This window comes from Sprattus sprattus (assembly GCF_963457725.1).
Source record: "Sprattus sprattus genome assembly, chromosome: 16".
NCBI classification, from domain to species: Eukaryota; Metazoa; Chordata; class Actinopteri; order Clupeiformes; family Clupeidae; genus Sprattus; species Sprattus sprattus.
In genome coordinates this window covers 7,624,137-7,651,239 of record NC_137914.1, presented here as the reverse complement: position 1 = coordinate 7,651,239, position 27,103 = coordinate 7,624,137, and the positions used below count along the sequence as shown (strand labels likewise).

Sequence of the window (27,103 nt, the reverse complement as noted above, 5' to 3'; positions counted from 1 at the left end):
CCGCAGCAGCGCAGGGGGACTGCTCCCTCCAGGCACATCCAGCACCTGGTAAGACTCTCCGCCGCTATTTTCTTTTGCTCTCAGTTGAAGTTCCTCTGCAGAGTCTTAACATGCAGCACCATCAGTGCTATCATCCGGTCATATTTTTGTCACATGCTAGGTGATGTTAGTTAAACAGATGTTTCTGTGCCGGGGTTTCGCTGTCAACGTGAGGTGCTTTATGAAACACAAGAGGAGAGGTCAGAAACTTCACAGCCAATGCCTTTTAAGATGAATTCCCGGGACAAGCCCTTACTGATGTCCACACAGAGCTGCTTTAATGCCTTCATTGCACCATGTGCAGGCACATGCTTTTCCTCCCCAAATGGAGGAGGAACAAAGCTCCAACACAGCTGAGGAATTGGATAAAAACTGTGACCTCACGCTTGTTTGCTTCTGTGTTTGTGTAATGTGTGTCTCTCTGTCCCAAGTGCTCTTCAGTATTTGTGTTATGTATATAAATCTTTATTTCAGACGCCAGGTTCCATATAAAGTAACAGACATACAATTATAAAAAAATAAAATAAAAAACAGTTATGCATGTCTCTCTGTCCCCAGGGCTCCACAAAGTCTTTGACGTACTCCAAACAGCGGAGCACTCTTCCCAGGTAAAGACCCTCTGTTAAGCATAATCACTTTACTTCATCTCCAATCTCTCCAATCTCTACGCCCATACAGGTCCTTTGTATGACTCTGAGCAATGCATGTACTGTTAAAAACTATATTGAACTATCTTGTCAACATATCCTCCAGTGGCTGTGTTGATGCATTTATGACTAGTTTGTTTTGTGTACTCAAATCAAATTACACTTTGAGTAGAGTACAAGTTCAAAATGGTAAACAAGGGGACCTGTGTGCCGCTCTTTACCTGGTTCCCTTTGCGTTGTTGAAACTTCTCAGGAGCCAATCCTCTAAACCTGTGCCTCTGCCCAGGAGCTTCAGTGTGGACCGGGTGATGGAGCGCGTCATGGAGAGGAACTATGACTTTGACCTCACCTACATCACAGAGAGGATCATCTCAGTCTTCTTCCCCCCTCTGCTGGAGGAGCAGCGCTACCGTGGCAACCTCAAGGAGGTGGCCTCCATGCTGAAATCCAAGCACCAGGACAAATTTCTGGTTAGGAGTGAAAGTCTTTGCATTTGACCTGCTTATCTAATTCTCCGAGAATATCGAGGTCACATTGAAGAATAAGTAATAAAAATTGTATTGCTATTATTTTTTATTACAGTTTTGGTATAACAGTTAATTTCCACATTTACATATAGTTTATAGGTTTGCATTTTTATTGTCTTCCTCAGCTTCTCAACCTCTCAGAGAGAAGGCATGACATCACACGCATGAACCAGAAGGTAAGATAGCTACCTTATGTGTCTCGGCCTTGTATATAATTAGCGGTATAATCTGTTCAGAATGTTCCTAATCCCGGCCCCCCCCCCCCCCCCCCCCGGCCTTTTGCCAACAGGTCCATGACTTTGGCTGGCCCGACCTTCACGCGCCTCCTCTCGACAAAATCTGTGCCATGTGCAAAGCCATGGAGACCTGGCTGACCTCCGACCCCCAGCATGTGGTGGTGCTGCACTGCAAGGTCAGGGGTCAGATGTGTTGTGAGGGCTCTCCGGGGAGGTGAAGGGAGGGGGGAGGGGGGGGAGGGACCAGGCTACCCTGACTTTGGGGTCAAACCCCATAACTAACACCTCACACCTCCCAAGGGCTTCAGTAGTATGCAGTGTAGTCTACACACCTTAAAATTATTATAATTAATGCTATGTGTAAAAAAGACTAGAAATTGAATGTTGATTTTTCGAGTCTCAAGCCTATAAAGTTGCACTGGGTGCCTTTAAAATTATTACTATGCACTAAAAATACAATTGCTTTTGGTTCACACTTTCGATTCAGTTTGATTCCATTGGTGTACATGTTTTATTTCACCGGACTTTTCACGATCCGTTATGTCAACATAAATGATGTCAGTATCTCTGTGTGAACCTGAAAGTAATGGACATTAATGGATCCTTGTTACATTCCTTGTCCATACTTCAGGGAAACAAAGGTAAAACCGGAGTCATCATTGCAGCCTACATGCACTACAGCAAGATTTCAGCAGGGTGAGACTCAACAACCAGTGTTTTATAATAGTTTTCTTTTACCTTAAGAGAAGGACCAGCTGGTTAATGTTGTACGTGTGTGTGTGTGTGTGTGTCCGGTGTGTGTGTGTGTGTGTGTTTGTGTGTGTGTGTGTGTGTGTGTGTGTGTGTGTGTGTGTGTGTTTTTGTGTATGTGTGTGTGTGTCGGTCTGTGTGTGTGTGTGTGTGTGTGTGTGTGTGTGTGTGTGTGTGTGTGTGTGTGTGTGTGTGTCTGTGTGTGTGTGTGTGTGTGTGTGTGTGTGTGTGTTTATGTAAGCAGGGCAGACCAGGCTCTGAGCACACTGGCCATGAGGAAGTTTTGCGAGGACAAGGTCTCCTCCTCCCTCCAGCCTTCACAGAACAGGTCAAACCTCCACCCACTCACCGCCACCTCATACATGTTCACTTCTGCCGCCTGTGTAACTGTGTGAGGGGCTGGGGTGTTAACTGTTCCCTCTTCGCCGCAGGTACATCTACTACTTCGGGGGGCTCCTCTCCGGGGCCATCAAGATGAACAGCAGTCCCCTGTTCCTCCACCAGGTCCTCATCCCCACCATCCCCAACTTCCAGGCAGATGGAGGTCAGTATGGTTGCTGTCGTTTTCACTACAGCATACCAGTTAGCGAACCCAACCTGTACAGCATGTAGAGTTGTAGACGATGAGATGGTGTATGATAGGTCTGCTGGGTCTAAGTGGCAAGCTGGAGGCTTATCATCTGTGATCCCCCTGCCTGATTTTAAACTGAAGCAATCAGGGAGGAGGAGATGGGAGGCCCAGCACATTCCTCTGTGTGTAACATCCATCTTCCCTCCTCTCCCAGGATATTTCCCATTCCTGAAGATATATCAGTCCATGCAGCTGGTCTACACATCTGGAATATAGTACGTCAAGTGTGCACAAATTCAATTGCCGTCAAATGACTATTCTGCCTCTCTAGATGTGTTTATTAAGTTTATACGTTTATTTGATTCCCTTGTCGAGAGTACATTGGTGTGTGTGTGTGTGTGTGTGTGTGTGCTCTCCATAGTGACCTGCAGGGCTCAGGAGGAAGGCGACTGTGTGTGACCATTGAACCGGCGCTGCTGCTGAAAGGAGACATTATGGTTGGTGTAGTCTTTATATGGCCTGTCGAGTTTGTGTTTGTAGTTCTTCACTCGTGCCATAATCAAGTTGTGTTCCTGGCAGTTGCTTAACAGCTGTCTGGCAGCAGTCATACAGTTAGGGATGTTTTCCCAATCATGTCTGCTGTCTGCTCTCTCTCTCTCTCTCTCTCTCTCTGTCTCTCTCTCTCTCTCTCTCTCTCTCTCTCTCTCTCTTCATACTCTACCCATTTATCCTTTCACTCCTCTGTGCAGTGAATCCTCACACTTTCACACTCACGCAAAATAATGTGCTCACCTCAGACACACTCTCCCCTCTGACCCTCCATGTGTCTCACTCTGGCGCCACCTGCAGGTGAAATGCTACCACAGGCGGGCCCAGAATTCCGAGAGGGACACAGTGTTCCGGCTTCAGTTCCACACCTGCACCATCCATGGAGCGCAGCTCTGGTTTGGCAAAACGGAGCTGGACGAGGCCTGCTCGGGTATGCTTTATTTAACAAAAGCAACATGGTCTCAGACTCACATAGTCATAAAATGTGACCAGCCAGCCAAAAATCCACCATTAATGATCTCTAGCCAACCACACCATCAGCATGTTTCCTGTGAGAGACCCAAACTATTGAAACATTATCACAGAGAAAGACTGTGTCAAACAAAAAGACATTTTGATTCCACCAATGAAATTGTGTGTCTGACTTTATTAATACTCGGCTCACTGGGTTGTTGTCTCTTCTCTACTATGCAGATGACAGATTTCCCTCTGATGCAACAGTGGAGTTTGTGTTCTCCTCTGGACCAGAAAAGATGAAAGGTTGGGGAATATACTCACTGCTCCTATCTAGTCTTATTAACAATACCTACTGTAATATAACTGTAAAGATAATAATAATAATAATAATTCATTTAATTTGTAACGCACTCTTCATTCAGAAGAATCTCAAGAGTTCCAAGATGATTTGTTACAGAATAATACTAATATAAAAAATACTTTAGAATAATAATAAAGAACACTTTAAAGAGTTTAACAACAGGATATGGATAACTACTTTACTTGTTTTTGTTTGGTTTTATTCTGATGTGTTTGTAATGTCATTGTTGTCACTGCTGTCAGGTCGGGAATACCAGAGGAATGACCCTGCAGTTACAGTTGACTATAACACATCGGACCCAGTGGTGCGCTGGGATTCTTATGAGAACTTTAACCAGAGGTATCAAGACAGCTTGGAAGGTACTGTTCAGAATCCAGATTCTCTCAATGACTTGTGACACGTCAGACGTTTCAGTACAATGAAGCATGATGTCAAAAGAATTGATTGATTTACACATCAGGCTGAACCATGAGATTACCTCTGCTATAATTTGAGGTTGTTGTCTAATAACAGCTGTACTGTCCCCCTCAGATATTGCTCATACGCGTGGCCCAGTGGATGGCAGTCTGTATGCCCAGGTGAAGAAGAGGCGTGCGGCCGGCTCTGGATCCCTCACCTCCACCAATGGGAGCCTGCCGTGTAGCGCTGCCGAGGAGAGGCCCAGTCACCTGATGTCGGTGAGCTCTGACTCCGGCCACTCCTCCTCTGCCCTGGCCGAGCGCAACGAGGAGCCCCAGCGCCCGCCGCCCCCGACCCAGCAGGAGCGTGAGGACCTGGAGCGGCTGCTGGGGGGCATCGAGGGCAATCGGGGCGGCAGACGAGACCAGCGGGAGCGCGAGACGGCCATTTTGGACGACGGAGACCCCGTGCTGCCCCCTACCGAGCGCGCGAGCACCCTGAGGCTGAACCGCTCGTGCTCCTGCCGTGTGGGCTACCGCTCCCAGCAGTGCTCCGAACCGGCATGCGAACGGCCCCACCACCTGTCCAACGGCTACTGCCTGGACAGGGCGTCCGGCTCCAATGGCCACTCCGGCGCCCTGCCGCCGCCGGGCCTCATGGGGATGTGCCAGCACCACAGCACCCACTCTCACCCGTCCCTGCCACCTCCAGACCTGCTGTGGGATCGGCAGCAGCAGGGGCCCCCACACTACCTGCACCGTGCTTGCTCTGAAGGCCCCACCACCCGGCACCTGTGCCCCTACCCTGGCCAGGACATCCCACCCAACCCCCACCACCCTCTGTCTGCCCCCGGGCGTCTGCTCTGCCGAGCGGACGAGTACCTGCCTTACCCCCACCCCACGTCCCACAGTCACGGCCACTCACACCACCCCAAGCCCCCCGGCCCCTACCACGAAATGATGCTGCTGGACAGCCTGGGTCCCCCTGGCTGCCCCTGTCGGGACTGCTGCATCAGGAGGGAGGACTCGGCCTTCCACACGCTGCGAATGGACAGGGGGGAGGGTCTGCACTGGGAGAGGGAGGCCCTGAGAAGAGGCCGCGAGGTCTCTCTCCACTGGGACCGGGAGCGCGATGCTGACCTGCAGTGGGAGCGAGAGCGAGAGCGGGAGGCCGAGTACTGGCATCGCAGGGCCACCGTGTCAGCATACGGGCCCCAGGACCACGACCTACCCACGTTCGCCTTTGACCCCTTGCCGTCCGGCCACCCAGCCTACCCAGAGCCCACGCACTCGCACACCCACTCGCACCTGGACATTAAGTACAGCAGCAGCAGCGGCTACCAGACCCCGCGGCAGGCCTGCCCCTGCTCGCCCTACCAGCCCTCCCCCTCGGAGAGCAGAGGCTACGCGTCGGGGTACCAGTCAGAGTCCACCTCACCTCTACCCCCTCCTGCCAGCTGCCCCGGACACTCCAGCCACCCCAGTGGCCCAATGGAGAGCCACACCGAGGCCCATTCGCAGCCCTATCCTGACACACAAACTGGTGAGTGCAGATTCAGTTGTTTATATTGGGAACTTTGTCATGAACCTTACGGCAAAAATTCGACGACAGTTTTGCTCCCAGTCAATTTTATTCTCATAACTTCCATGACATTGCAGGAGGACTGAATAAGGATTTTAAAATTCTGAGCAAGTTTCTGATCGGTTTGGCAGTAGTGCTGTCCGTGGCTTTTATCACGACCAATGGTGGTTGGCACAGCTGTGCACAGAGCACTTTATTATTATATAACCAAATTTCATCGGGTAACTTACATTCTTACTCTCTGCTTTCCTTGGCTTTGTGCTCACTGAGGCCACATCAAGGGTTTTGGCCCTCATGGGCTTTCTCTAATGATGGCCTCACGTCTCGTGAATGTTTTCCCTTTCATCAGATGGCCCTACAACTGTCATTGAAGCTGCCCATTGGAGGGACCACATTAACCATGTGTCCCTGAGGGGGATACACAGAGAAGCACACATTCCTTGCTCTACACCGTCAGATATGTCTGGACCACCCACCCCGGTTCATACCAGCAGCCCTCTGCGTACACAAGAGAGGTGAACTGTTATTTAAGAGCCCTTTTCACTGTTTCAAATAATAATAATAATAATAATTAATTTTATTTGTTGAGTACTCTTCATTCAAGCTGAATCTCAGAGTGCTAAAAAACAGCTCTCAGCAAAAGCACAGTTTAAGAAAATGATACGTTTCTTAAAAAGTAGGAAATGTCTTTATGAATAAAAACTGTCGGAAAACAGATTTCTAACAAGGTGTTGTTGTGTTTCTGTCTCAGCCCCAGCATGGCAGCTCGTGAGTGTGAGGTGCGCTCTAAAGAGGCCCTTGGTGATACCGGTACACCGGCTCAGTCCCCGGTGCGAGCCCAGGCTGGACCACAGGAACCTCACAGCACCAGCCCGGGTTTCAGGCCCAGTGGTGAGCCCTCCAGCGCCGACCCCAGCACCCCAACACAGGCAGCTCCGGAGACCCTCAGCCCCTCCTCCTCCTCCCCACTCGTTCCAGAGGTGCCGCAGACACCGCCGCCTGTGCCTGCTGGCTCCCCTACCCAGACCACACCAATGGCTGTCATGCCCCCTAACCCCCCCGAGAACCACACTCCCCACCCCACGCCTGCACTCCCATCAGAGGAAAGCCCACAGGTGACTCGGGACAGTCCTCCTTCTGCCAGCGTGGCTGCATTGGCACAGCGGGCAGGACCCGACTCCTCCTCCAGCCTCTCCTCCCCCCCTGCCTCTCCCGTGTCCAACTCAGCCCAGCCCCACACCAATGGCTGCTGCCCGCAACCAGAATCTGTGATTTCCAAACCCGACTCAGCTCCCTCCTCGCCTCAGCCTCCCCACAGCAGCCAGGAGGGGTCCCCCTCCACGGAGCCCCCCGTGCCAGGCTTCGCCACGCTCGGCCGGAGGCTCATGCTGGCCTCGGAGCCAGTGGGGCATCTGCAGCACTACTCCAGTATGGAGGGCATTGCCAGCGCCCGGGGATCCCCTGCCTCCGAGGGCCACATCACCCCCAACTTCCCACTGTCCCCTGCTGGCTACTACCAGCCCTTCGGTTCTCTGGGCTCCTACACGGGTCACCCGGGCAGCACCGTCCCCCAGCCTCCCCTCCCCGAGAAACGTCGCCAAGGCACCCTGCCAGGATCACCCAATGGAAGGACGGGCTCGATGAGGCCTGGGGCGGGGAGCCAGCAGTCTGTCCAGCACCATGTCACATTCTCCCCATCCGTGGGTGAGGTAGCTCTGCCCGCTGGCGAAAGTGACGCCATTACCGAGGAGGAGCTGGGCAACAGAGTCAGTGTCAAATTTGTGCAGGACAGCTCCCGCTTCTGGTACAAGTCAGGCATTTCCAGGGACCAAGGTAACTACATATATTTCCTAAAACTCAAGTCCTCAAGACTGGCAATTACACACTCACACACTGGGTGTATTAAACATGACTTGCACTTTCTTCAACAGCTATTGCGGCGCTTAAAGAGAGAGAGCCTGGGGCTTTTTTGATCCGGGACAGCAACTCATTTCAAGGGGCCTACGGCCTTGCACTGAAGGTGGCAACTCCACCCGCCAATGTAAACAGCCACAAAGGTACCTTTTGCAACTCTCTCTGATTTCCATAATGCTGAAATGAATGAGTAATGGGGAATGTCATTCCTAAACCAGGGCAGACATTAACACACAGGTTTTACATGTAGGGCACATCCAAATGTCTTTGCCTTCATGTCTTGAGCTGAGTTCAGACAATGCTGGAATTTTTCATTGTCATTCACAATCCCTCTCTTTCTCTCTCTCTCTCTCTCTCTCTCTCTCTCAAAGTGGCAGATCCTTCAGAACAGCTGGTACGGCATTTCCTGATTGAAACCGGTCCACGTGGTGTTAAGATCAAGGGATGTCAAAACGAGCCCTATTTCGGTAAGGAAAACCTATCATTTGGTGGTTAACCAGCTGAAGCTACCAGGCTTTTACACAGCTGTTTATAGGCCATTGTGGGTTTTACACAATGCAAACAGGCTGGCATATACTGCTACGCTTTAGTAGGGATAGGCGCGCTCTACTTCAAAAAATATATATATATGCGTTTTCGGGTGCGAGTAAAAGAATGTTAACTAATATACTGCTACGCTGCCTCTGCTTGATGAAAGATGGTTATGTGATTTTAAGATTTACATATTTTGTCTACTCAAAAAGTAATCATACCATGGAGTATGTGTAGGGGTTGATGTTTAGAGACTCAGGCTAAAACCAGTGGCATGAGATAATATCACTTTTTGGATCATACCATGCATGCGGGTGAAACGGACTGTTTATTTGTCTTTCCAGGAAGTCTGTCTGCTCTTGTATACCAGCATTCCATCACTCCTATCTCCCTGCCTTGTGCCCTTCGCATCTCAGAGAAAGGTAGACAATGCTCCAATTGGAGATACATGGCCTCCATAACAAAGTACTATTCGTTTTAACAAAGGATTTAGCCATCGGAATCTTTCCACATGCCAATAACCCTCCTTAACGTTCCAGACCTATTAGGAGACATCCAGGAGGTGCAGCCGGTGAGCAACCTGAGCACAGCGGCAGACCTGCTCAAACAGGGTGCAGGTGAGGCCCCTTACACACCTGGCTCTGCTCAAACTTCTGCTTTTAATGTGACAGAGGGATACTGTCACTGCATGCGGAAGATAAGGCAACAAATTAGCTCAAAGATTAGATAAGTTTACAGAAAATATTCAATTTTATTTATATAGTGCCAAAACAATATGGTTTTCTAAAAGGTAAAATGTGTGATTTTCCTGTAATTAATTCTCTAGAGTAGAGATTTGGAGATGGCATAATCCAATCCAAAACACTTTTTCAATACAGTGATATCATACACTTAACTATAAAGAGCCTGACAAGTGTCCTGATGTCTCATGTCTTACATATTTATTTTCCGAATAGCTTGCAATGTGTTGTTCCTGAACTCCGTGGAGACGGAGTCACTGACAGGACCCCAGGCTATTGCCAAAGCGACTGTCGCAACCATGTCACGGAGTCCGCGACCAGCTGCCACCGTGGTCCACTTCAAGGTGTCGGCCCAGGGCATCACACTCACGGACAGCCAGCGCAGGTACACTGCACAGGCCACTCACGTCAACGGGCAAAAATCAGGACATGTTTCTCTTTTGCAATAAAATCGTTTTCTGAGTTATGTGACTTGCGGGCTGTCATTATGTCGATGCCAAGCTCTTGATATCAGGTTTAAGATCCTTGAAGACCTGAGAAACGAATTCCACATTGTTCATAAATGTCCGCCTTTGATAATGGAGTGTGTGTCTCTCCTCAGGGTGTTCTTCAGGAGACACTATCCTCTTAACAGTGTCACGTTCAGCAGCATTGATCCACAAGACCGAAGGTAGGTTTAGAGAACAAAGGTGTGGTATTACTACCTTCAGTTAGGCCCCATGCCCATAGTGGCTCTAAAACATCATGAAATGTGTTTCTTATTAATATTTAATAGAAACCCGCAAACAGTGTCAACCATTCTTATGGCATGCACGTCTTCATTTTGGAATGGTATTAACTGTAACAGTCATCGGCCAGTCATTACTTACTGTTTGCTGCTGCATGATCTAGTGCTGGCTGCCCTACCTCTGTCTGTGTGTGTGTGTGAGTGTGTGTGTGTGTGGAATGATCACGGGGAATTTGACATTTGGGAGGAACCACTGATGAGATAAATATATGGTGGATTAAACACATTTGGAGATAATTTGTCATATATTCTAACGTGTACAGGGAAAGTTTTGTAGGCAGGAGTCCATCTAATTTCCTTTCCCCTTTGTCGATAAGATTTTTAAGAAGGGCATTTTACTGATTATTGTGGTGGTTAATTGTACAGAGGCACAAATCACTAGCCTGGTTCTGCCATCCTACATCTGCAGTGCTTATTGATCTTGGTCTTGAAACATTAAAAAATGCATTTTAATTGCAGTTACAGGGTGATGACATTGAGAAATGACATGCACAATACAAGAAAGAAAATATGTCTCCGTGTGCGCATGCCTGGACTGTGTCTGTGTAGTGTTTCTTCGCTTCTTCTGTGTGTGTGTGTGTGTGTGTGTGTGTGTGTGTGTGTGTGTGTGTGTGTGTGTGTGTATATGTGTGTGTGTGTGTGTATATGTGTGTGTGTGTGTGTGATTGTGTGAGTGTGTGAAAGACAGAGAGACAGAGTGAGTATGTGAGCATGCGTGTTTCTGAGTCTCGTCTCTGTCTCCTCCTGTTTGCTTCAGGTGGACTAACTCCGACAGCACGACATCTAAGTAAGTGCTCTGTGGATATGCCTTCTATATTTCCTCTTCACGTGTGAGAGAATATATGTGTCTTTTTCATGTCGCAGTTGGAATGTAGGCTTTGCATCACCTCACAGTGCTTTTACAACCTCAAATCATACCCTTTATCCTGATTCAGTGATTTTGAATGAAGAGCCATGCTCTGTTGTACAACACAAACACACTTTATTACCTCAGTAATTTTAAATGACAAAGAGAGCATTTCCCACCAGCTCCACACACGGCGCTGGATAGTCATATTAGTGTTTGATGATGTTGAATAGTCCAATATTTGAAGCAGGTGTGGTTGGTTTATGGTCGTAAATGTTATGGTTTGTTTAAAGTTTACCCAGTTGAAATGGAGAAAAAAAAAGTTAATCTGACAATAATTGCGGCAGTGCGTGCTTTCTCTTTCTACCTTTGATACGACTGTGACTCGATGACTTAGAAACTTACGTCTTCATCTCTGTTCCAACCACCAGAGTGTTTGGCTTCGTGGCGAAGAAGCCAGGAAGTGTAGCTGAGAACGTGTGTCACCTGTTCGCGGAGCTGGACCCCGAGCAGCCAGCCTCTGCCATCGTCAACTTCATCAACAAGGTCATGCTGGCCCCGCAGCGCAGGTAGAGGATGGTGTGAAGACTACAAGCCGTCTCCCCAGCCTGTGCGTCCTCCGCCGCAGACTACACTGGCCGAGTCGAGTCTGTCCAGTAGTTTGATCACAGCACTCTCTTCCACTCTGGCCAGAGACACACACTGGTAGTTCATTAAGCTTTAAAGCTTAGGCACCAAAAGCAGTCAAAAGATATGTAGTTAGTCGTGCAGAGTTTTAATCAAAAGACAACAAACTGTTTTTGTCAGGTCTCCCTTGTGGTTGTAATGTACGTGTAGATGAGGATAAGGGGGAGAAGAAAGATATGTATTTATGTAAATATACCTTTGAAGACAATCATTGTAATATATGAACATGAGCTTTGGAGAGGTCCAAGGAAAGTGTTAGTGAAGGTTTGAGAGTGCGTTTGTGTACCAGCTTACCAAAGAGGGAAAGAGTCTGTGATGTGGGTACCCAAATATGAGCCCCAAAAACTGCTTGGGGGAGTGAGTCACTAACGTTGGGGAAGCCCAAGGTCAAATACCTTAGCATGGCTAAGAAATGTGTTAGAGGAGAAAAGATGAATGTCAAGTTGTATGGGCAGAATGTATGCACCGTTTGTTACTCACTGCTATAACTATTCTCATATTGGGGTTCCACCCAAAGCATATTAATGAGGAAGCAAGGGCTATTACTCAAAGCAGTACACGTCACACTGCAACACCTGTTCAGTCTCAAGGAGAATCGAGTTCTTGTACTGGGGCTGCCCTGCCTATGGTATTACAAGCCTTTTAGCACTTATATGGGTGTCTAAGTTGGTATATGGCATCTAGGTTGTCACCACTCAACCATACGCAAAACTATGATTTTTATATATAAATGTGTGGACATGAACACACAAGAGTGGCCAACGTTTTTTTACTTAACCAAAGACATTTACGGAGCACTTGTTTGTATTAAAGCTTTACATCCTACATTATAAGCTTCTTGTACTTAATTATGCAGGACTAGGGTTTTTAAGTGCACAGCAGATACTGTAGAAGGAAACTATGACAGGTTTAATATATTGTGGTCTGTTTTCATCTTTGTATGTAGTAATATATTTTCCCATATGCCGCTCATCCGGAAAGCGTAAGAGAAAGGAAACGTCAGAAAAAGGAATTTATATGATATGCTATTTTTGACATATATGCATAAGTGAGATAAATAATAAAGACATGTAAAGTTGTGGTACCAAAAAGCATTGGAGTGGACTATGTGTCTTCAGATTAAGCACATCTGAAAATAAGAACTATATACAATAGTGCTTGAAGGTTTGCAGACTCTTTCGATTTTTTTATGCATAAACATGACCTGAAACATCAGATTTTCATGCAATTTCACACAAAGTAAAGAAACAAAGCCCAAGTAAATAAATGAGACACAAATATTATACTTAATTTCTTTATTCAGGAAAATTATCCAATATTACACATCTGTGAGTGAGATCTGTGATCTTGCTGATCAGCCTATTTTTCTGTAAACATCACAGTACCATTCCAAATAAAAATTACATCTCACTTTTACTTTTTAATTTTGCATTACACATGACAAATCTTCAAGTTCAATTTTGGCAAATAAAATCTTAATAAATAAATATAACATAACTCATGAATAACCTTTGCATAGTTTAAGGTAACAGGTGCTTGGTTGGTCTTCCTGGAGACAAGTCAGCAACACCGATTAGGGGAGTGAGGGAGACTAAACCACCACCTGTATCTAGGCAACCAGAAATCATTTTTGTCATGTGACCCTAAATTTACTTTGCATTTTCCCTTTTCATTTTGCCATGCAAATTAAGTGGAAAGCATATTTTTTTAATGCTTTTTTTTTTTTTTGCCTGTCAACATCAAATGTTTAGCATGTCAGTTCTATAAATCAGTCTCACATCAAAAGTAGCTTATCTCAGTTTTAAAGGTTATATCAGATATGTTGATGAACTGGCAGTGGGCAAAAACATGTTATTAGCTATTAGCAAATTAGCAAAAGTGTAGCTGTGGGTTGTTGGACTACACGCATTTTTCCAATATGGTGGCAGTAAGGGAAAATTAACCAGAGCCTTGCGGAAGATGAACCACCGGTTTACTTTCAGTCAAATATTTGGTGTTTTAAATTAGTGCTACATCCCAACCATGAATAACTGACATTATATTTCGTATTTCAAATGCAGCATAACAGTGGTCATGGCACGTAATTACAGGAGGAAAATAAACAGGCTCCATAGTCATAATTATAGTAATACATCACATTTACTTTCAAATACGCTTAACATGTGCTCGTACACCTATTTTTTATTTACCTCTTTGTGGAGAACTAGAAACATCACTCTTAATTTGCCTTTTTTTTTATAGCATTTGCCATTATACCAAACATACAGTTGACAGTGTACACTGTAAGTGAAAAACAAATAATCTGTGAATGTTCCTTAAAAATAATAAAAATTGCTCTCAATTTAAGACTTCAATGTCTATTTCTATATTTCCTAGAGACTTTAGAACTGCAGACAAATCAGTTTATTATTTTTGGGGGATCCCATGATTGTTGTCTATTGTTAAGGTTTCAATTGATGGCACGCATCCTGAACTTATATGCATTCGCTTTTCTGTGCATTTCTGCATCATATTCCCTTGTCTATAGGTCAACTTAAGTAAAAAATGGTTCCACTTGCCCCACCCTCCCCCACTATTTTGTGCAGTTTTCCTCTTTTACACAGTGGTCATGTACTTATTCTTCAGTCATATAATGTTTTAACAGCTGGCTTTTCATAGGATTAAGTAACCCTTCAGACTGCATCACCTGACAATCATGTCAAAGACAGTATCAAATCAGGTTACCTTTGTTATGTTAATTGTGGGAAAAGTAAATAATTTTTTAAGCACAGGTAAATTATCGATCTTTGGATATTTCAATCGAGGAAAAAAACAGTAGTTATTCCTTTCAAAAAAGACTGAAAAAGCATATTTCAGTTAGAAAACTGTACAGTACTATGACACAAGACAGTCTATTATTGAACAAAAACCAAGCAAAAGTTAGCAAATTAATAAGGTGCTCATCAGATGCCTGAATGCCTACCAATTCAACACAAGCTTCAATGCTCAGAATAGGCATCATCTTAACATCGGCCATCCAGATAATACTGACATCATCATCTCCTGGACCGTGCCCTACTCTACTCAAAAAGAAAGGGCTCTTGAAATGGAGCAAACGTAGAGCCAAGAGCAGCAACTTTTCAAATTCAGTAGTAGCAGCACTCGTATTGCGCGCAGTTAAATGATGCGTTACAAGACTTTCCCAGAAAAAGAAGCTCAAGTAGCACTCGTCTCAGTAGTCCTCTGTCCTTTGTTTGTGAGGGCCAGAGACAACACGTTCCCACTTTCCATCCTCGTCCAGACAAGCTAAACCTCGGAAACTACTCCCTTTTGTTTCAGTGCCAATTAAACAAACCTCGAATGCAACCAGATGGTTGAATCAAACCCCACTTCCATGTCTGAGGATATTAAGTCACATTCAAACTTTTTTTTTTTTTTTTTACCTCAGCAGCCTGATGCTGGGGTTGCGATGAGGATCAGACCACAGGATATCTGTAGACTTGTGTACTGTGGAGTTGGCCCCACAGTCGATATAGCGATAGGCCTCCAGTGTGTTCTGCGTGCTGCGCACCATATAGGATGTTTTAACAGAGGTCCTGCAGGCAGAGAGGTACAGCTCATAAGCACAGTACCTAAGACTGATAAAGAATTATCACAAATAAGAAAGTAAGACCCCAAAACAAGCATGGAAGAAAGAGAGTCATAGAAATAATGAAGGAACAGAAGTCAGGAAGACGAAGAAGAGGTCATATTTTCAGAGATATGTAGAACTGTCATGGAGGAGAACTTACTGCATGAAGACGACAATGTTGTGAACCTTAATACTGGCCATGGAACAGAAGGCACTGGAAGAGAGCAGGAGAAACAGGTGTGAGGTGTGAGTCCAGGTCTATTCATTTGCATTCTGCATTCTTCTCTATGATGTGAAAGGCCCACTTACTACACATAAGAGAGACTCCCACTGATCTCCACACTGACACTGAAATTCACCTGGGGAAGATAAACCCTCCATCAATGAAAATTAATATACAAAATATTACATTTATTATTTATTATATTATTATACTGAAATTAACTGCATACAGTACCAAATGCAAGTCTCGATATACTACTTTATATGAATTAATGGGCTGTATTTAATATTGACCCAGATTTATTTGAAAACTGATTCAAGAATTTTGCTTCATACCTGTCTCTCACTGAGGGGCGGGATGTGGATGACGTTGTCCAGCTGCTGGGTGCCAATGACAGTCTTCATGTAGAGTACCTGACAGTTTAGGCTGTCCACCATCACCGTGAAGAAATTGGAGTTGCTGAAGCTCAAAGTGCTCTGAAGATTGACAGAAACAGTAGTCATGAGAACACAACCTCAGGCAGGCAGACGCATAGTCTTGACGTGAGATCAATTCATATGTGTGATGTAAATGAACATTACAAGTGATGCAAAAGCAACTTGTGTGGTTAGAGATCAATTCCATTTAACTCTAGGTTTCTTCACACGTAGCAATTTCCTTTTGGTCAGATTTTGAAGCCAGAAAGAATTTTGACCTTTTCAACTTGTTAAACCTACTTTCCAAAAGAAAAGCAGATAACTTAACTCGATAACCCAGCTAAACTCACAATTGATCCAACGGATCTACTGGTGAGTAGTGTAAACACTAATGATTTCTACTTTGGAGGTGGACTGTGGAAAGGAAGGCTCACTGTCATGTTGATGAGCACTTTGCTGTTGTTGTGATCAAAGTGCACGGTCACCGTGCGGATGCCATCGTCCTTCACCACCACAGAGCGAGGGAACAAGAAGAACGCCACAAACGAGGAGGCCAGCAGACACAGCACCACAGACAGCACCACATACAGCTTCCTGTCAAACACAACACCACATGAGACCAGCGCCACCTACTGGACTCCTTAGCAAAATGCGCGTCCTCTTAGTGTAATGTTTGCGAAGGTTGTAAACCTAATGTTTCAATTTACATAAGGTAAATTACCATTATGTTGGAACAACAGTCAAACATATGAACAGAGGACAGAAATGTTACTTACGTTCTTTGCGGCTGAAGCCTCTGATCACTGTATGGAATCAGTGCAACCAGCTCATTTATCTGGTCTGAGAGATAAACCAGAGAGACAACGTCAATGCAGTGATGCCTGAACCAATAATAATAATAATAATAATAGATTTTATTTAAAGCGCCTTTCAGGACACCCAAGGTCGCTTCACAAACAATCATTTCATTACAATTACAATCATCTCATAGAAATAAATAAAAATAAGAAAAATAAAAGTCAGTCAGTCAGTCCATAAGCTATCTTGAAGAAATTAGTTTTAAGTCTGCTTTTAAAGTCAGTAATTGAGTCACAGTGTCTGATGTAGTCTATGACCTAATGAGGCTACAGAGTTTCATGCAAATCTACAGGTGAGTGAACAGAACAACCTAAGGTCCTATTTCTTGTGCAATTGAAACCAGTTGCTGAAATCAAAGTGCTTGAGATAAGGAGTTCTATATTCATCCACCAATAAAAGGAGGTCATAAGCGTATGAGGGTTCACAGGGAGTAAATGTAAAATGCAAATGGGGGTCGTATAAGAATTTGTGGTGCATAAGCGTTATGCAGAGACAAAACACACAGCAGACACAAACAGAAGTTACTAACCTGAGGGGATTCGCCCAGTGCCTTGGCAAGTTGGACATGTTATGCTGTCTCGTCCAGTAAACTCCACGTATGGAAACTGTGCAATGTCTTCCTGCCTATCCAGACCGTCCAAGGAGTCATCATCATCAGCCTGGTAGCCTTGCCTTATCCTGACCCCGTTATCGGAGCGGTTTAGGAGCGTCTCGTTGTTTTGAGACCAGTGAGTTCCCATTAGCTGTCACTTCACCCACCTGTTCGATGGGTACCTATGAAAAAAGCATTGGTTAACATCTAGTTGTGAAGAGTTAAAAGTTTGCAAGTTAGCAACCTAACTCGACAACAGGAGCACAACAACATCATTGTTTAAATGAAGATAAGCGAGAGTCGTCCATGTTTGTGGGCTAATCTCTCATGAACTGAAACAATGATACTGCTGAGACGGACTGTGACCCGGGCACAATCACCCTCAGCTGATGTTCATTTGTGCGTCGTCAGAACAATTCTCATCATCATCTGACGTTCATTTGCGCATAGCATAAACATTGCATTATCACTGCTGCAGAAAACACATTTACAAACACAACAATGAAAGTTAACAGTTTCAAACACAAACTCAGACGCACCCCTGGACAAAACTTGCTTAACTTCTGTCCAGGATAGCTAGGAGTTTTTATAGACAAGTTTCATCCAACGTTACATTGCTGGTCGCAAAGCGTGAACCCAAACCCAAAGTTGCAATGAGTTAGCTTCGCTGAGGTTTGATCATTCCTACCGGTTTGTACTCTATACACCTCAGTTTGGTGCGAATAGGCTCGTAAGGACATCAGAAAGCAATACTGTTAGGGCTGACAGTTAACGTCAGATAACATTTTCATAGCGTTAACGTTACATTTTCAATAGCTATCAAATTGGCATGATTTAAAACATTTCATACCTTTTGCTGCGAGTTATCAAACCATAAAAGTGACCAACTGATGAAAGGTTGTTATTTCAATTCCTCTATTCTTGATATGTTTTGTTTGTATCATATCACCACTTCACTATCCGTTCCTGGTCGGGAAATCGTTGTCTAAAACACTCCTTTCTGACGAATACATAGATGTTGTCAGAACTGTTTTGAGCAGCGTGTAGCCAGCGACAATAACGACAATTTCAAGATGGCCCCAACTCCTTATTCTTTCAAAATAAGAGTAAAATGTTCTTCATTCGTTTTTGATTACAGAATGAGGAATCATTAACAAAAAAATGCTCATTACAGTGCATGAAATGCCCTGTATTGTTATTCCTAGGCTTCTTCTTCTTCTTCTTCTTCTTCTTCTTCTTCTTCTTCTTCTTCTTCTTCTTCTTCTTCTTATTCTTCTTATTCTTGTTACCTTTTTCTGCGATTAATTCAGCCCGAACCGCTTAACGTAGAAACTTCATTCAAACTTTGACGCGTAGGTCTTGTAAACGACACTTATGCTATGTATTTTTCACTTTTCTAAACTTTATACTTTTTAAGATATTAAAGAAAAACAAATATAAATTTCTCCCATTGACTTACATTGGGCCATTATGACATCATAATAGGGTCTTTAAACTGGCTTGCACCTGTGCTTCACTGACAGCTGCACCAAATCAAAGGAACCTCTACTCTCTCTGTCCCTCTCAATTTAACTGTAACTAGGAACATTAAGACACCATCCATTCTCTACTTTTTTTTCTCTCCATCTCTCCATCTTTCTCTCTCAGTCAACTTTCTCTCACACTCAATCTCTCTTCTTCACTCCATTTTTATCTCCTTTTTTCAATATTTTCACTCTCTCTTTATCTCTTCATCCAGAGCCACTCTTGTTCACTCTTCTTTCCTTCTTCCACTCTTCTTTCCTTTCTTATTTTCTTCTTTCACTCTTCTTTCCTTTGTTCTTTCCTTCTTTCACTCTTCTTTCTTTTCTTATTTCCTTCTTCCACTCTTCTTTCCTTCCTTCACTCTTCTTTCCTTTCTTCTTTCATTATTTCACTCTTCTTTCTTTTCTTCTTTCCTTCTTCCACTCTTCTTTCCTTTCTTCACTCTTCTTTCTTTTCTTCTTTCCTTCTTTCACTCTTCTTTCCTTCTTCCGCTCTTCTCTCCTTTCTTCACTCTTCTTTCCTTTTGTCTTTCCTTCTTCCACTCTTCTTTCCTTTCTTCTTTCCTTCTTTCACTCTTCTTTCTTTTCTTCTTCCTTTCTTAACCTTTGCATTTCATGCACTGGTATTTCCTTCAGGAAATGCATTTTCTAGTTTTACAAATCGTATCTTCTTCAAACGGTACACTAAACGTAGAAGTGAAACAATGCAAACGAAACAAGAAAAACTTTTTTTTTAAGCACAATAAACCTGTTAGTATTTTTAACCTGAGAAAAGTAATTTGTTTCTCCAACTAAATTCTGGGAAATGACAAATCCAAGAGAAAAGGTGTTTGAACATCTTCATGAGTCATTCCACCTGCCTGAATCTGAGAGTTGAAAGGTAGGCTTGGGTGATGAACTTCAAATTGTGTGGCAGAGAAAACAAAAAAATTGTACATCCTTGATATGGGGATGAAATGAAACCTTTTAACAAGTACTTAAAGGAAACATATTGACATATACAGACATACATAGATATGTATATAGATAAACATCGATATGTACACTAGGACTACAGTAATGTCCTATATGAACTTCAAATAATGACACCTGAATCACTTTTGTAAACAACAAAGTTATCTGGGGTTTCAGTATTACTTTTTTGTCTTTTTACATGAATGAACTTACATGCAATGTAGACAGATATACTACAGACACTGCCGAATTCCTTGTCTTGCTAACAGATATGTATATAAGTATATATATAAGTGCAAAAGTTGCAATTTACTTTTTGTTCACCAGCTCATGGGGGTATAGAAATACTGTATGTGCTGTATGCGTGTGTTTGTGTATGTATTGTACATACATATTTTAAAAAGGGAACACAATAATGGCACTCTGTTACTCTTTGTGGTTAGTTGTGTAAAGATGTCAATCAATGTTAGAAATACTGTATATAGGAATGAGATATGAATTGCTTTTGTTGGTAGAAAGATGTTCAACCTGCTAGGCTATGAGTGTGCACTCTCCTTTTAAGTTCACAGTGGTATATATACATTAGCTTAGTCTAAGTCAATTTGTATTCAGATTGCTATTGTCTATATTTATGTTTCTCCTGTGAAAAAAAAATGTCTTTGTCTTTTCCCTCTTTGTCCACGTAACCTTAGAGAAGAGAAATATAACAAAGAGAAATATACCTTGTATGTGGAAACCTACAGGCAATAATCCTGTTTATTTACACTATTACACTATCTACACTATTACACTATATTATCTACTCTGGACTTACCTATGCCCCTATGCCTAACTAATATGGAGGCAAAGGTTTCAAAGTCAAGATGGATTTTTTTTTTCATTTGTTCACTGTTGTAAATAAATATTGCACAATCCAGTTATATTTGAAATATGTCACATAACAGGGAAAGTTCAACTCACAGCTCTGTTCTGCCTTTCATATTAAACACAGTCTATAGGCTCGATTTATTCAGTAATGGCTAGGATGTTCTTTGACTCACAAGCAGTAACATTGTGTACCAAATAAGCTAATTGTTGTGTACCTAATAATGCCATCTCATTAATGCTTATTTGCACGATGAGTCTGCTATCACAGTCGCAATATGCCGTTTATTTATCTAGAGTAGTTAACAGCACAACAGGCATATCGCGTGCAAAACCTCGAAACATCCATCAAATTGGATTTTTGAACAAACTTTTATTTTGACGCTTTTCACCGAGTACTGTTGCTTATTGTCGCTTACTCCATGGAACTGCTATTTTGCGCATGCGTGACAGTTTTTCAAAAAATGTTTAAGTACTGCCATCTAGTGCTGGGGAGAGGCATATACGGATGCACCCTCGCGTATCGGGGCGAAGAAGAACTCAGGATGAAGGGCCCTTGAAGTTCACCCCTACCTTAAATGTTTAAAATAATCAGTAAATAATCAGTTAAATAACCAGTTTAATATATAGTTCAATAACCAAAGACTTTTAACTGATAGCTGAGAGGGTATGTTGCTCTGGATGAAATGTATTCAACTGAAAGTCCCTCCACTGCCCTGCGGTGGGCCCTTCAAGGCTGCTCTTGTGCAGGCCATAGGCTCCTGACCAATGGAGCTGCTTCAGGGTGTGGAGATTTGATATAGCTACATTTTGAGATTATTCAATTATCTTATAGCAGTAAATCAAATTTGAACATGGATGATTTTATATTTTAGGAACAAAAACTTAACATCTGATATATTAATTATGGGGAAAATGTGGTGAATTAAATATGGGAATCAACATCCTTTGAAGGCACTTAGCCTAACATAAATAACCATAAAATACAGTTCTGATTAGTTAAACAGCTTACATTACCTTTCTTAAGGAGAATTCTTCAAACAAGTATTTTAACAATAATTAGTGTGCTTGCCCGAAGGGAAGCACACTATTGTTCTTCGTTTTTTACTATTTTTTTTATTCTAGTAGTTTTTCTTGCAGCTAACTACTCCTCGCCCGATTGAGCTAGAGACGCCATTCAAACACCAAAACGTCCGGCCCGATCCGGTGCAGGTTGCTATGACTTTTCGTGGCGGTACTCCTTGCCACTCCTTTTTTATTCCTCTTTTTCCATCACCTTTTTTCTCCATAGACTTGCATGGCAGAACTTTGAGGCATTATGACATCATAATAGGCTCATTAAACTGGCTTGCACCTGTGATTCACTGACAACTCTCACTGACACCAGCGCACGGTTCCTCTTCTCTCTCTGTCCCTCTCCATTCAACTGTATAACTAGGAATATTAAGAGACACCTTCCATACCAGGGCTCTACTCACTCATGCATACTCACTCATGTTTACTCACTCGTGCATACTCACTCATGCATACTCACTCATGCATACTCACTCGTGCATACTCACTCATGCATACTTACTCATGCATACTCACTCATGTTTACTCACTCATGTTTACTCACTCATGCGTACTCACTCATGTTTACTCACTCATGCATACTCACTCATGCATACTCACTCATGTTTACTCACTCGTGCATACTCACTCATGTTTACTCACTCATGCATACTCACTCATGCATACTCACTCATGCATACTCACTCATGCATACTCACTCATGTTTACTCACTCATGCATACTCACTAATGCATACTCACTCATGCATACTCATTTGTGCATACTCATTTGTGCATGCTCATCCAGCAGGGAGAGCTGGAGAGCTGACACCTGCCCCAATTCCAAGGCACTTGTTCTCTCGGTCATGGCCGCAACAGAGCAAGCACACTCTCGCAGTTCGTTCACGAAACGCATTCTAGTTTGTATTGACATTTCTGGAGTAGCACTTCAAGGTAGGAGATAACTAAAACATAACAAAGCACATCATTTCCAGTCACCAAGATTTTATTACCCTAAATTACAGTAGCATGCGTGTGTTTCCATTGTGCTTCTATTTGGAGCAGTCTTGTTTTAATTGTTGTGGTTTTGAGGACATCTCTCTCAATTGTTTCTAATCAGAGGAACCCTGTCTCCATCTGAGTGAAATCTCACTGTGGAGAGAAAGATGTTTTCAACAGGGAGGACAGATACAATGCATTCAAATATAAGTTGGTTCCATGTCACTATTCGTCTACCTTGAGATGTTGATAGGTCTGACTGGGAATGGGAGGAGGACTCAGTGTCACTGCCATCTGCACTCCTGGTTCCCTCACGACTGTCCTAAACATGTACACATCATATATACATCATAGTCCTAAATTTCCCCCAGGATTAATAAAGTATCCATCTATCTATCTATCTATCTATCTATCTATCATATGTACAATTATACATACATCATATATACATCAGTAACAATAACAAGTCACCCATGAGCACTTTAAGAGTGACCAGAATTGGGCAAGAAACCTCTAGACTTGTGATCTTTGTGTGTCTGTGTGTACGTGTGTGCGTGTTATTATATTATTTATGTTACTTACGTCTCCCACGTTTTGAAGTCTTCTCTGCAGAGATTCATTCTCTCTCTGAAGCGCTCTGATCTAAGTCATAGCAATACAAAACAACGGTTTTAGATAGTTGCCTTTCATTCTTAATCCACCCAGCTGTAGTAAATCACGCCTCAAATCTACTTCTTGAACATTCATAAATCATAGCCTCTTTTATCATTTTGTTGATAATCTTAACGCATACCCTAAGTTGAAGGGCCTCTACCACCAGGTCACGACTGCCCCTAACAGCTACGTGTTGTTCAGAGGCCTTGAACATGTCCCCAATGAGAGAGACCACCAGGTGTGACTGTCAAGAAGGTTTGAGAAATTAATTCCAAAGATTCAGGGTCTTTAAAACAGGAATGTAGTTGCAGTTAAGTTACTGGTGCCTGATACTCACAAACTTCTTGCACTGGAACATATAGCAGTGGTAATTGTCTGAGGCGAGAACTTTGGCTACAAAGCCAAACAGTTTGGGCATGGTCTGGTGGACTGCACAGAATGAGACTGCGTCCAGAGTACACGTGTTTATCAAAAACTGAGAAAGAAGAGAAAGGAGGAAAAAGACCATGATGAATAATTTCGAACCTACTCTTTGACAACATTTAAAAGATACGCTCCATTTTATAGAAGTAATCAACAAATTCAACAGATATAACTTCAGTTGAAAAACTTTTAAGGGAATCAGATGATTTTTAAAACATCAACATTACTCAGTGATTATGACGAATCTATCACCTTAGTTTTGTGCTCAAGGATGTCAATCCCCTTCTGTGACAAGAAAAGGTAAACCTTTCTCTTCTTTTCCGTTTCTTTGTCATTCTTGTCAGGATTCTACATTGGTAAAGACAATACATGAAGTTTAGGGATTTTAGAACTGTCTATCTGGATACCTCAGAGGGTATTAGTCTTTACACCTGAAGATCTTCATGTATAATGAGACTAACAGCATACTGTGATGCAGTAATGACTGGAGGTTACAGTCTTAAGAGTAATACATTTGATTCAAAGATGAAAAATACCACAGCACAAACACTTGACTTAGCTGATAGCATAGCTGATGAGGACACAACGTAAGTGAATGAGATCTGTTTTTTAAATGGCCAACAAAGTACCAGCAAGACATCCGCAGTCTCGTTCAGAGTCTGCATTCCTTGTGGACGGTGCACATCAACGCGACCCAGGAACTTGTATAAACAAAAAATAATGATACAAATTAAATATTAAAACTGAATTATTAAATATATATATTAAATGAATATCTATAACTAAGCCGAACATTTTCATTCATACAGATCTAAGAGTATCAAGAGAGTATTCCATGAAATGGACAGAGCCCCTCTTCGTACTACTTACTTTCACTGTGAAAGAAATCTCATTATCGTCAGATTCAGTCATCTTTGGGTCCTTGTAAATAGAAGAAACTGATTGCAAACAACATCTCAGATCATGTCAACCAATTGAGAAGTAATTGGTAATAGCATGAAAGCCAGCTTTGTAAGGGCTCAGATACACATACGCGTTTTTGTAAAAACGCGACGCTAGGAAATGCATTGATTCCTATGGTACGGGGCGCTTTGCGTGAAAGCGCGCCGTACCATAGGAATCAATGTATTTCCTAGCGTCGCGTTTTTACAAAAACGCGTATGTGTATCTGAGCCCTTAGTAAGCATTCTAAATTCCTTTCAAAGCTGAATAATTCTTGCTTATTAGAGGATCAATAAGAGTAAAAAACATTGACTGAGCAACTGTGAATTATATCTTTTGGAATAAGTTGGTTTGTTGTTCTTGAGATCTAAATTAAGACACATTTGTCTTACCTTTAACAGAGAAATGTCAGCAAAACAGCGACTGATCTCTTTCCTTTTCCTTACAGGTGTAAAGTCTGTTTGAGTTAATGACTGACTACTCGAATTACTTCCTTACTGCTCGACACATTTGATATGAATTTATTGCCTCCCGGTCTATATTACCCCTTACCACTGAGCAGATATCTAACTGTAAAAAGACTTTATTGTTAATATGTAATATATAACAAGTATAAATATACAGTATATATATATATATTAAGTAGGTGTAGGATTTTTGCATTGATACTTTTTTAACACTGTATAGACGTAAGCATAAAAATACAGTATGAATATAGTATATTCTATTATATAGTAGATGAATAGAGTATATTCTATTCTATTCTGTATTTTCATATACAGTATATTCTACCTATCATAATTTCCAATGTCAGCGCTCTGATGTAATGTCAACTTGAGTATTAAAATCATAGACTTCTCTGAACTACAGATGAGCAGACCAAACTTTGTAAAGCTACTCTTCATTTCTCCATATGTGGATATCTTGTGCCATGTCATAGTGAAAACACTGTTTACGCACAATTCATCCAATTCTATGTGATGGCAAAAACCATATTTTAATAAATGGTGTTTACAAACTTGATGATTGGCTTCACAAACTTTACGATCTCATTCAGTCCTAAGGCACAGTTTGTCAATGGTAGTCAATATGCTGTGTGTGTAGTAAAACAAGTTTTGTAGACTTTTGAAGCTGATAGACTTATCTTCATAACCGTAAAACAAATGTGTTGATACCTGGCGGCATGAATCCACGGAGCTTCTCTTAAATAACAATTCCCTCTTCTGTCTGGTAGTTTTCCAGGATGGCACAAATTACCCGAGTTGTTGCACACATGGTGGCATTGAGCATGTGGACAAACTCAGCCTTCAAATACATGAGAGAAAAATAAAACTGTCAGCTTCATTCACCACAGGCTACAGTGTAAATACTCTTGTTCATCAAGTTCACTAGCCTTCTTTAAAACCAGTCATATCATCACCATTTTAGTTTTTCTTTTGTTTTTATATACTTTAAACAATTTTAAAAAGAAGTTAATCAAACAGCCACTACAGGCTACAGTGAAAATACCCTTGTTCATCAAGTTCACAAGCCTTCTTAAATGTACACCAGTCATATCCTCACCATTTCATTTGGTATTTTAATATATACTTTTTGAAATTTTAAACAGAACTTAATCGAAATTAAATGGCATAACACTTTAAACAGACCTGAACTAGCTTGCTGATATTTGAGAATAATCCCTGTCTCACACTGCGAGATAGTGAGATCCTTTCTGAACCTTTTTAATCCTCTGGATACAGGTAATATAGACAATTCTGTTGATTTAGTCTCTCCTACATTGTCCATCATCTTCTTGGTCTGTCCGTATCGGATGCGCAGACGGCGAGCCTGTCTGTGCAGTTAGAACAGGACACCAGCTCCCTAAAGGCAGCAGACCCCTGGAACCATGCCTATCATTAATCCGAAGTCAGCTCTGATCAAATGTCAATTTGAGTTTTAAAATCATGGACTTCTCTGAACTATTGATGAGCAAACTTTGTAAAGCTACTGTTAATTTCTACATACGTGGATGCAAAAATAAGGCCTTGAGTTTTGGTTGATCACCTTAACTAAGTCACCTCCTGGTTTATTTCCTCAAACTGATTTCAAACTCCAGCAGTGCTACGAGTTGATTAGCAATGTCTTAATTCAGTGAAGCTCTGGTTTTATCATTCTGAAAAAGGATAACTGTAAGTACATGGAAATTATGACAATGTTTTTCCACTGACCACAATCATTTCCTCAGGTTTTGTAATTTTATGAAGAAGTACATTATTTAATTCATATTTGATATGTGTATGAGCTTCCCTGACATTGTGTGGAAACTTAAAAAAGGGTAAATCTTCTGCACTGTAAGACAGAAACTAAAAAGGTATACATAGCTGTACTG

The 27,103-nt window shown here is 42.5% G+C and overlaps 2 protein-coding genes across 7 annotated transcripts in view; one reads left to right on the top strand and one right to left on the bottom strand.

The window, feature by feature from the left end:
- The window catches only part of tns2a (tensin 2a), a 35,879-nt gene extending 21,539 nt beyond the window's left edge, over positions 1 to 14,340 (top strand). For 3 of the 6 annotated variants that reach the window (XR_013968944.1, XR_013968945.1, XR_013968946.1), the window contains exons 5-29: positions 7 to 48; positions 598 to 647; positions 940 to 1,156; positions 1,339 to 1,389; positions 1,503 to 1,625; positions 2,081 to 2,145; positions 2,444 to 2,527; positions 2,631 to 2,743; positions 2,985 to 3,045; positions 3,192 to 3,267; positions 3,620 to 3,749; positions 4,013 to 4,078; positions 4,379 to 4,495; positions 4,668 to 6,077; positions 6,466 to 6,631; positions 6,868 to 7,949; positions 8,048 to 8,173; positions 8,402 to 8,497; positions 8,906 to 8,983; positions 9,101 to 9,178; positions 9,518 to 9,686; positions 9,903 to 9,971; positions 10,846 to 10,875; positions 11,367 to 14,081; positions 14,208 to 14,340. Coding sequence is in view for 1 of the 6 variants with exons in the window: in XM_080854218.1 (XP_080710344.1) it covers positions 7 to 48; positions 598 to 647; positions 940 to 1,156; positions 1,339 to 1,389; positions 1,503 to 1,625; positions 2,081 to 2,145; positions 2,444 to 2,527; positions 2,631 to 2,743; positions 2,985 to 3,045; positions 3,192 to 3,267; positions 3,620 to 3,749; positions 4,013 to 4,078; positions 4,379 to 4,495; positions 4,668 to 6,077; positions 6,466 to 6,631; positions 6,868 to 7,949; positions 8,048 to 8,173; positions 8,402 to 8,497; positions 8,906 to 8,983; positions 9,101 to 9,178; positions 9,518 to 9,686; positions 9,903 to 9,971; positions 10,846 to 10,875; positions 11,367 to 11,508 (4,641 nt within the window). In the remaining 5 variants the exon portion in view is untranslated. Of the gene's footprint in view, positions 1 to 6; positions 49 to 597; positions 648 to 939; positions 1,157 to 1,338; positions 1,390 to 1,502; positions 1,626 to 2,080; positions 2,146 to 2,443; positions 2,528 to 2,630; positions 2,744 to 2,984; positions 3,046 to 3,191; positions 3,268 to 3,619; positions 3,750 to 4,012; positions 4,079 to 4,378; positions 4,496 to 4,667; positions 6,078 to 6,465; positions 6,632 to 6,867; positions 7,950 to 8,047; positions 8,174 to 8,401; positions 8,498 to 8,905; positions 8,984 to 9,100; positions 9,179 to 9,517; positions 9,687 to 9,902; positions 9,972 to 10,845; positions 10,876 to 11,366; positions 14,183 to 14,207 lie in introns of those variants that run through there. The other 3 variants (XR_013968942.1, XR_013968943.1, XM_080854218.1) reach the window with 3 other exon arrangements.
- A 695-nt stretch (positions 14,341 to 15,035) lies between these two features.
- LOC308377526 (transmembrane protein 106C-like) lies at positions 15,036 to 18,320 on the bottom strand. The gene is made up of 8 exons (XM_080854219.1): positions 18,172 to 18,320; positions 17,259 to 17,503; positions 16,648 to 16,711; positions 16,306 to 16,465; positions 15,791 to 15,931; positions 15,542 to 15,591; positions 15,393 to 15,446; positions 15,036 to 15,197 (listed from the first exon to the last, which is right to left on the bottom strand). The coding sequence occupies exons 2-8, from the start codon at positions 17,467 to 17,469 to the stop codon at positions 15,041 to 15,043; spliced, it is 837 nt and encodes a 278-aa protein (XP_080710345.1). The 5' UTR covers positions 17,470 to 17,503; positions 18,172 to 18,320; the 3' UTR covers positions 15,036 to 15,040.
- Between the last annotated feature and the right edge of the window lie 8,783 nt (positions 18,321 to 27,103).

Coding starts and splice junctions, on each gene's coding strand:
- LOC308377526 (XM_080854219.1), bottom strand. CDS start 17,469: ATGGGAACTCACTGGTCTCAAAACAACGAGACGCTCCTAAACCGCTCC. Junction 15,932..16,305: donor AAGTGCTCATCAACATGACA/GTGAGCCTTCCT, acceptor GTCAATCTTCAG/AGCACTTTGAGCTTCAGCAA. Junction 15,198..15,392: donor AACATTGTCGTCTTCATGCA/GTAAGTTCTCCT, acceptor CTCTGCCTGCAG/GACCTCTGTTAAAACATCCT.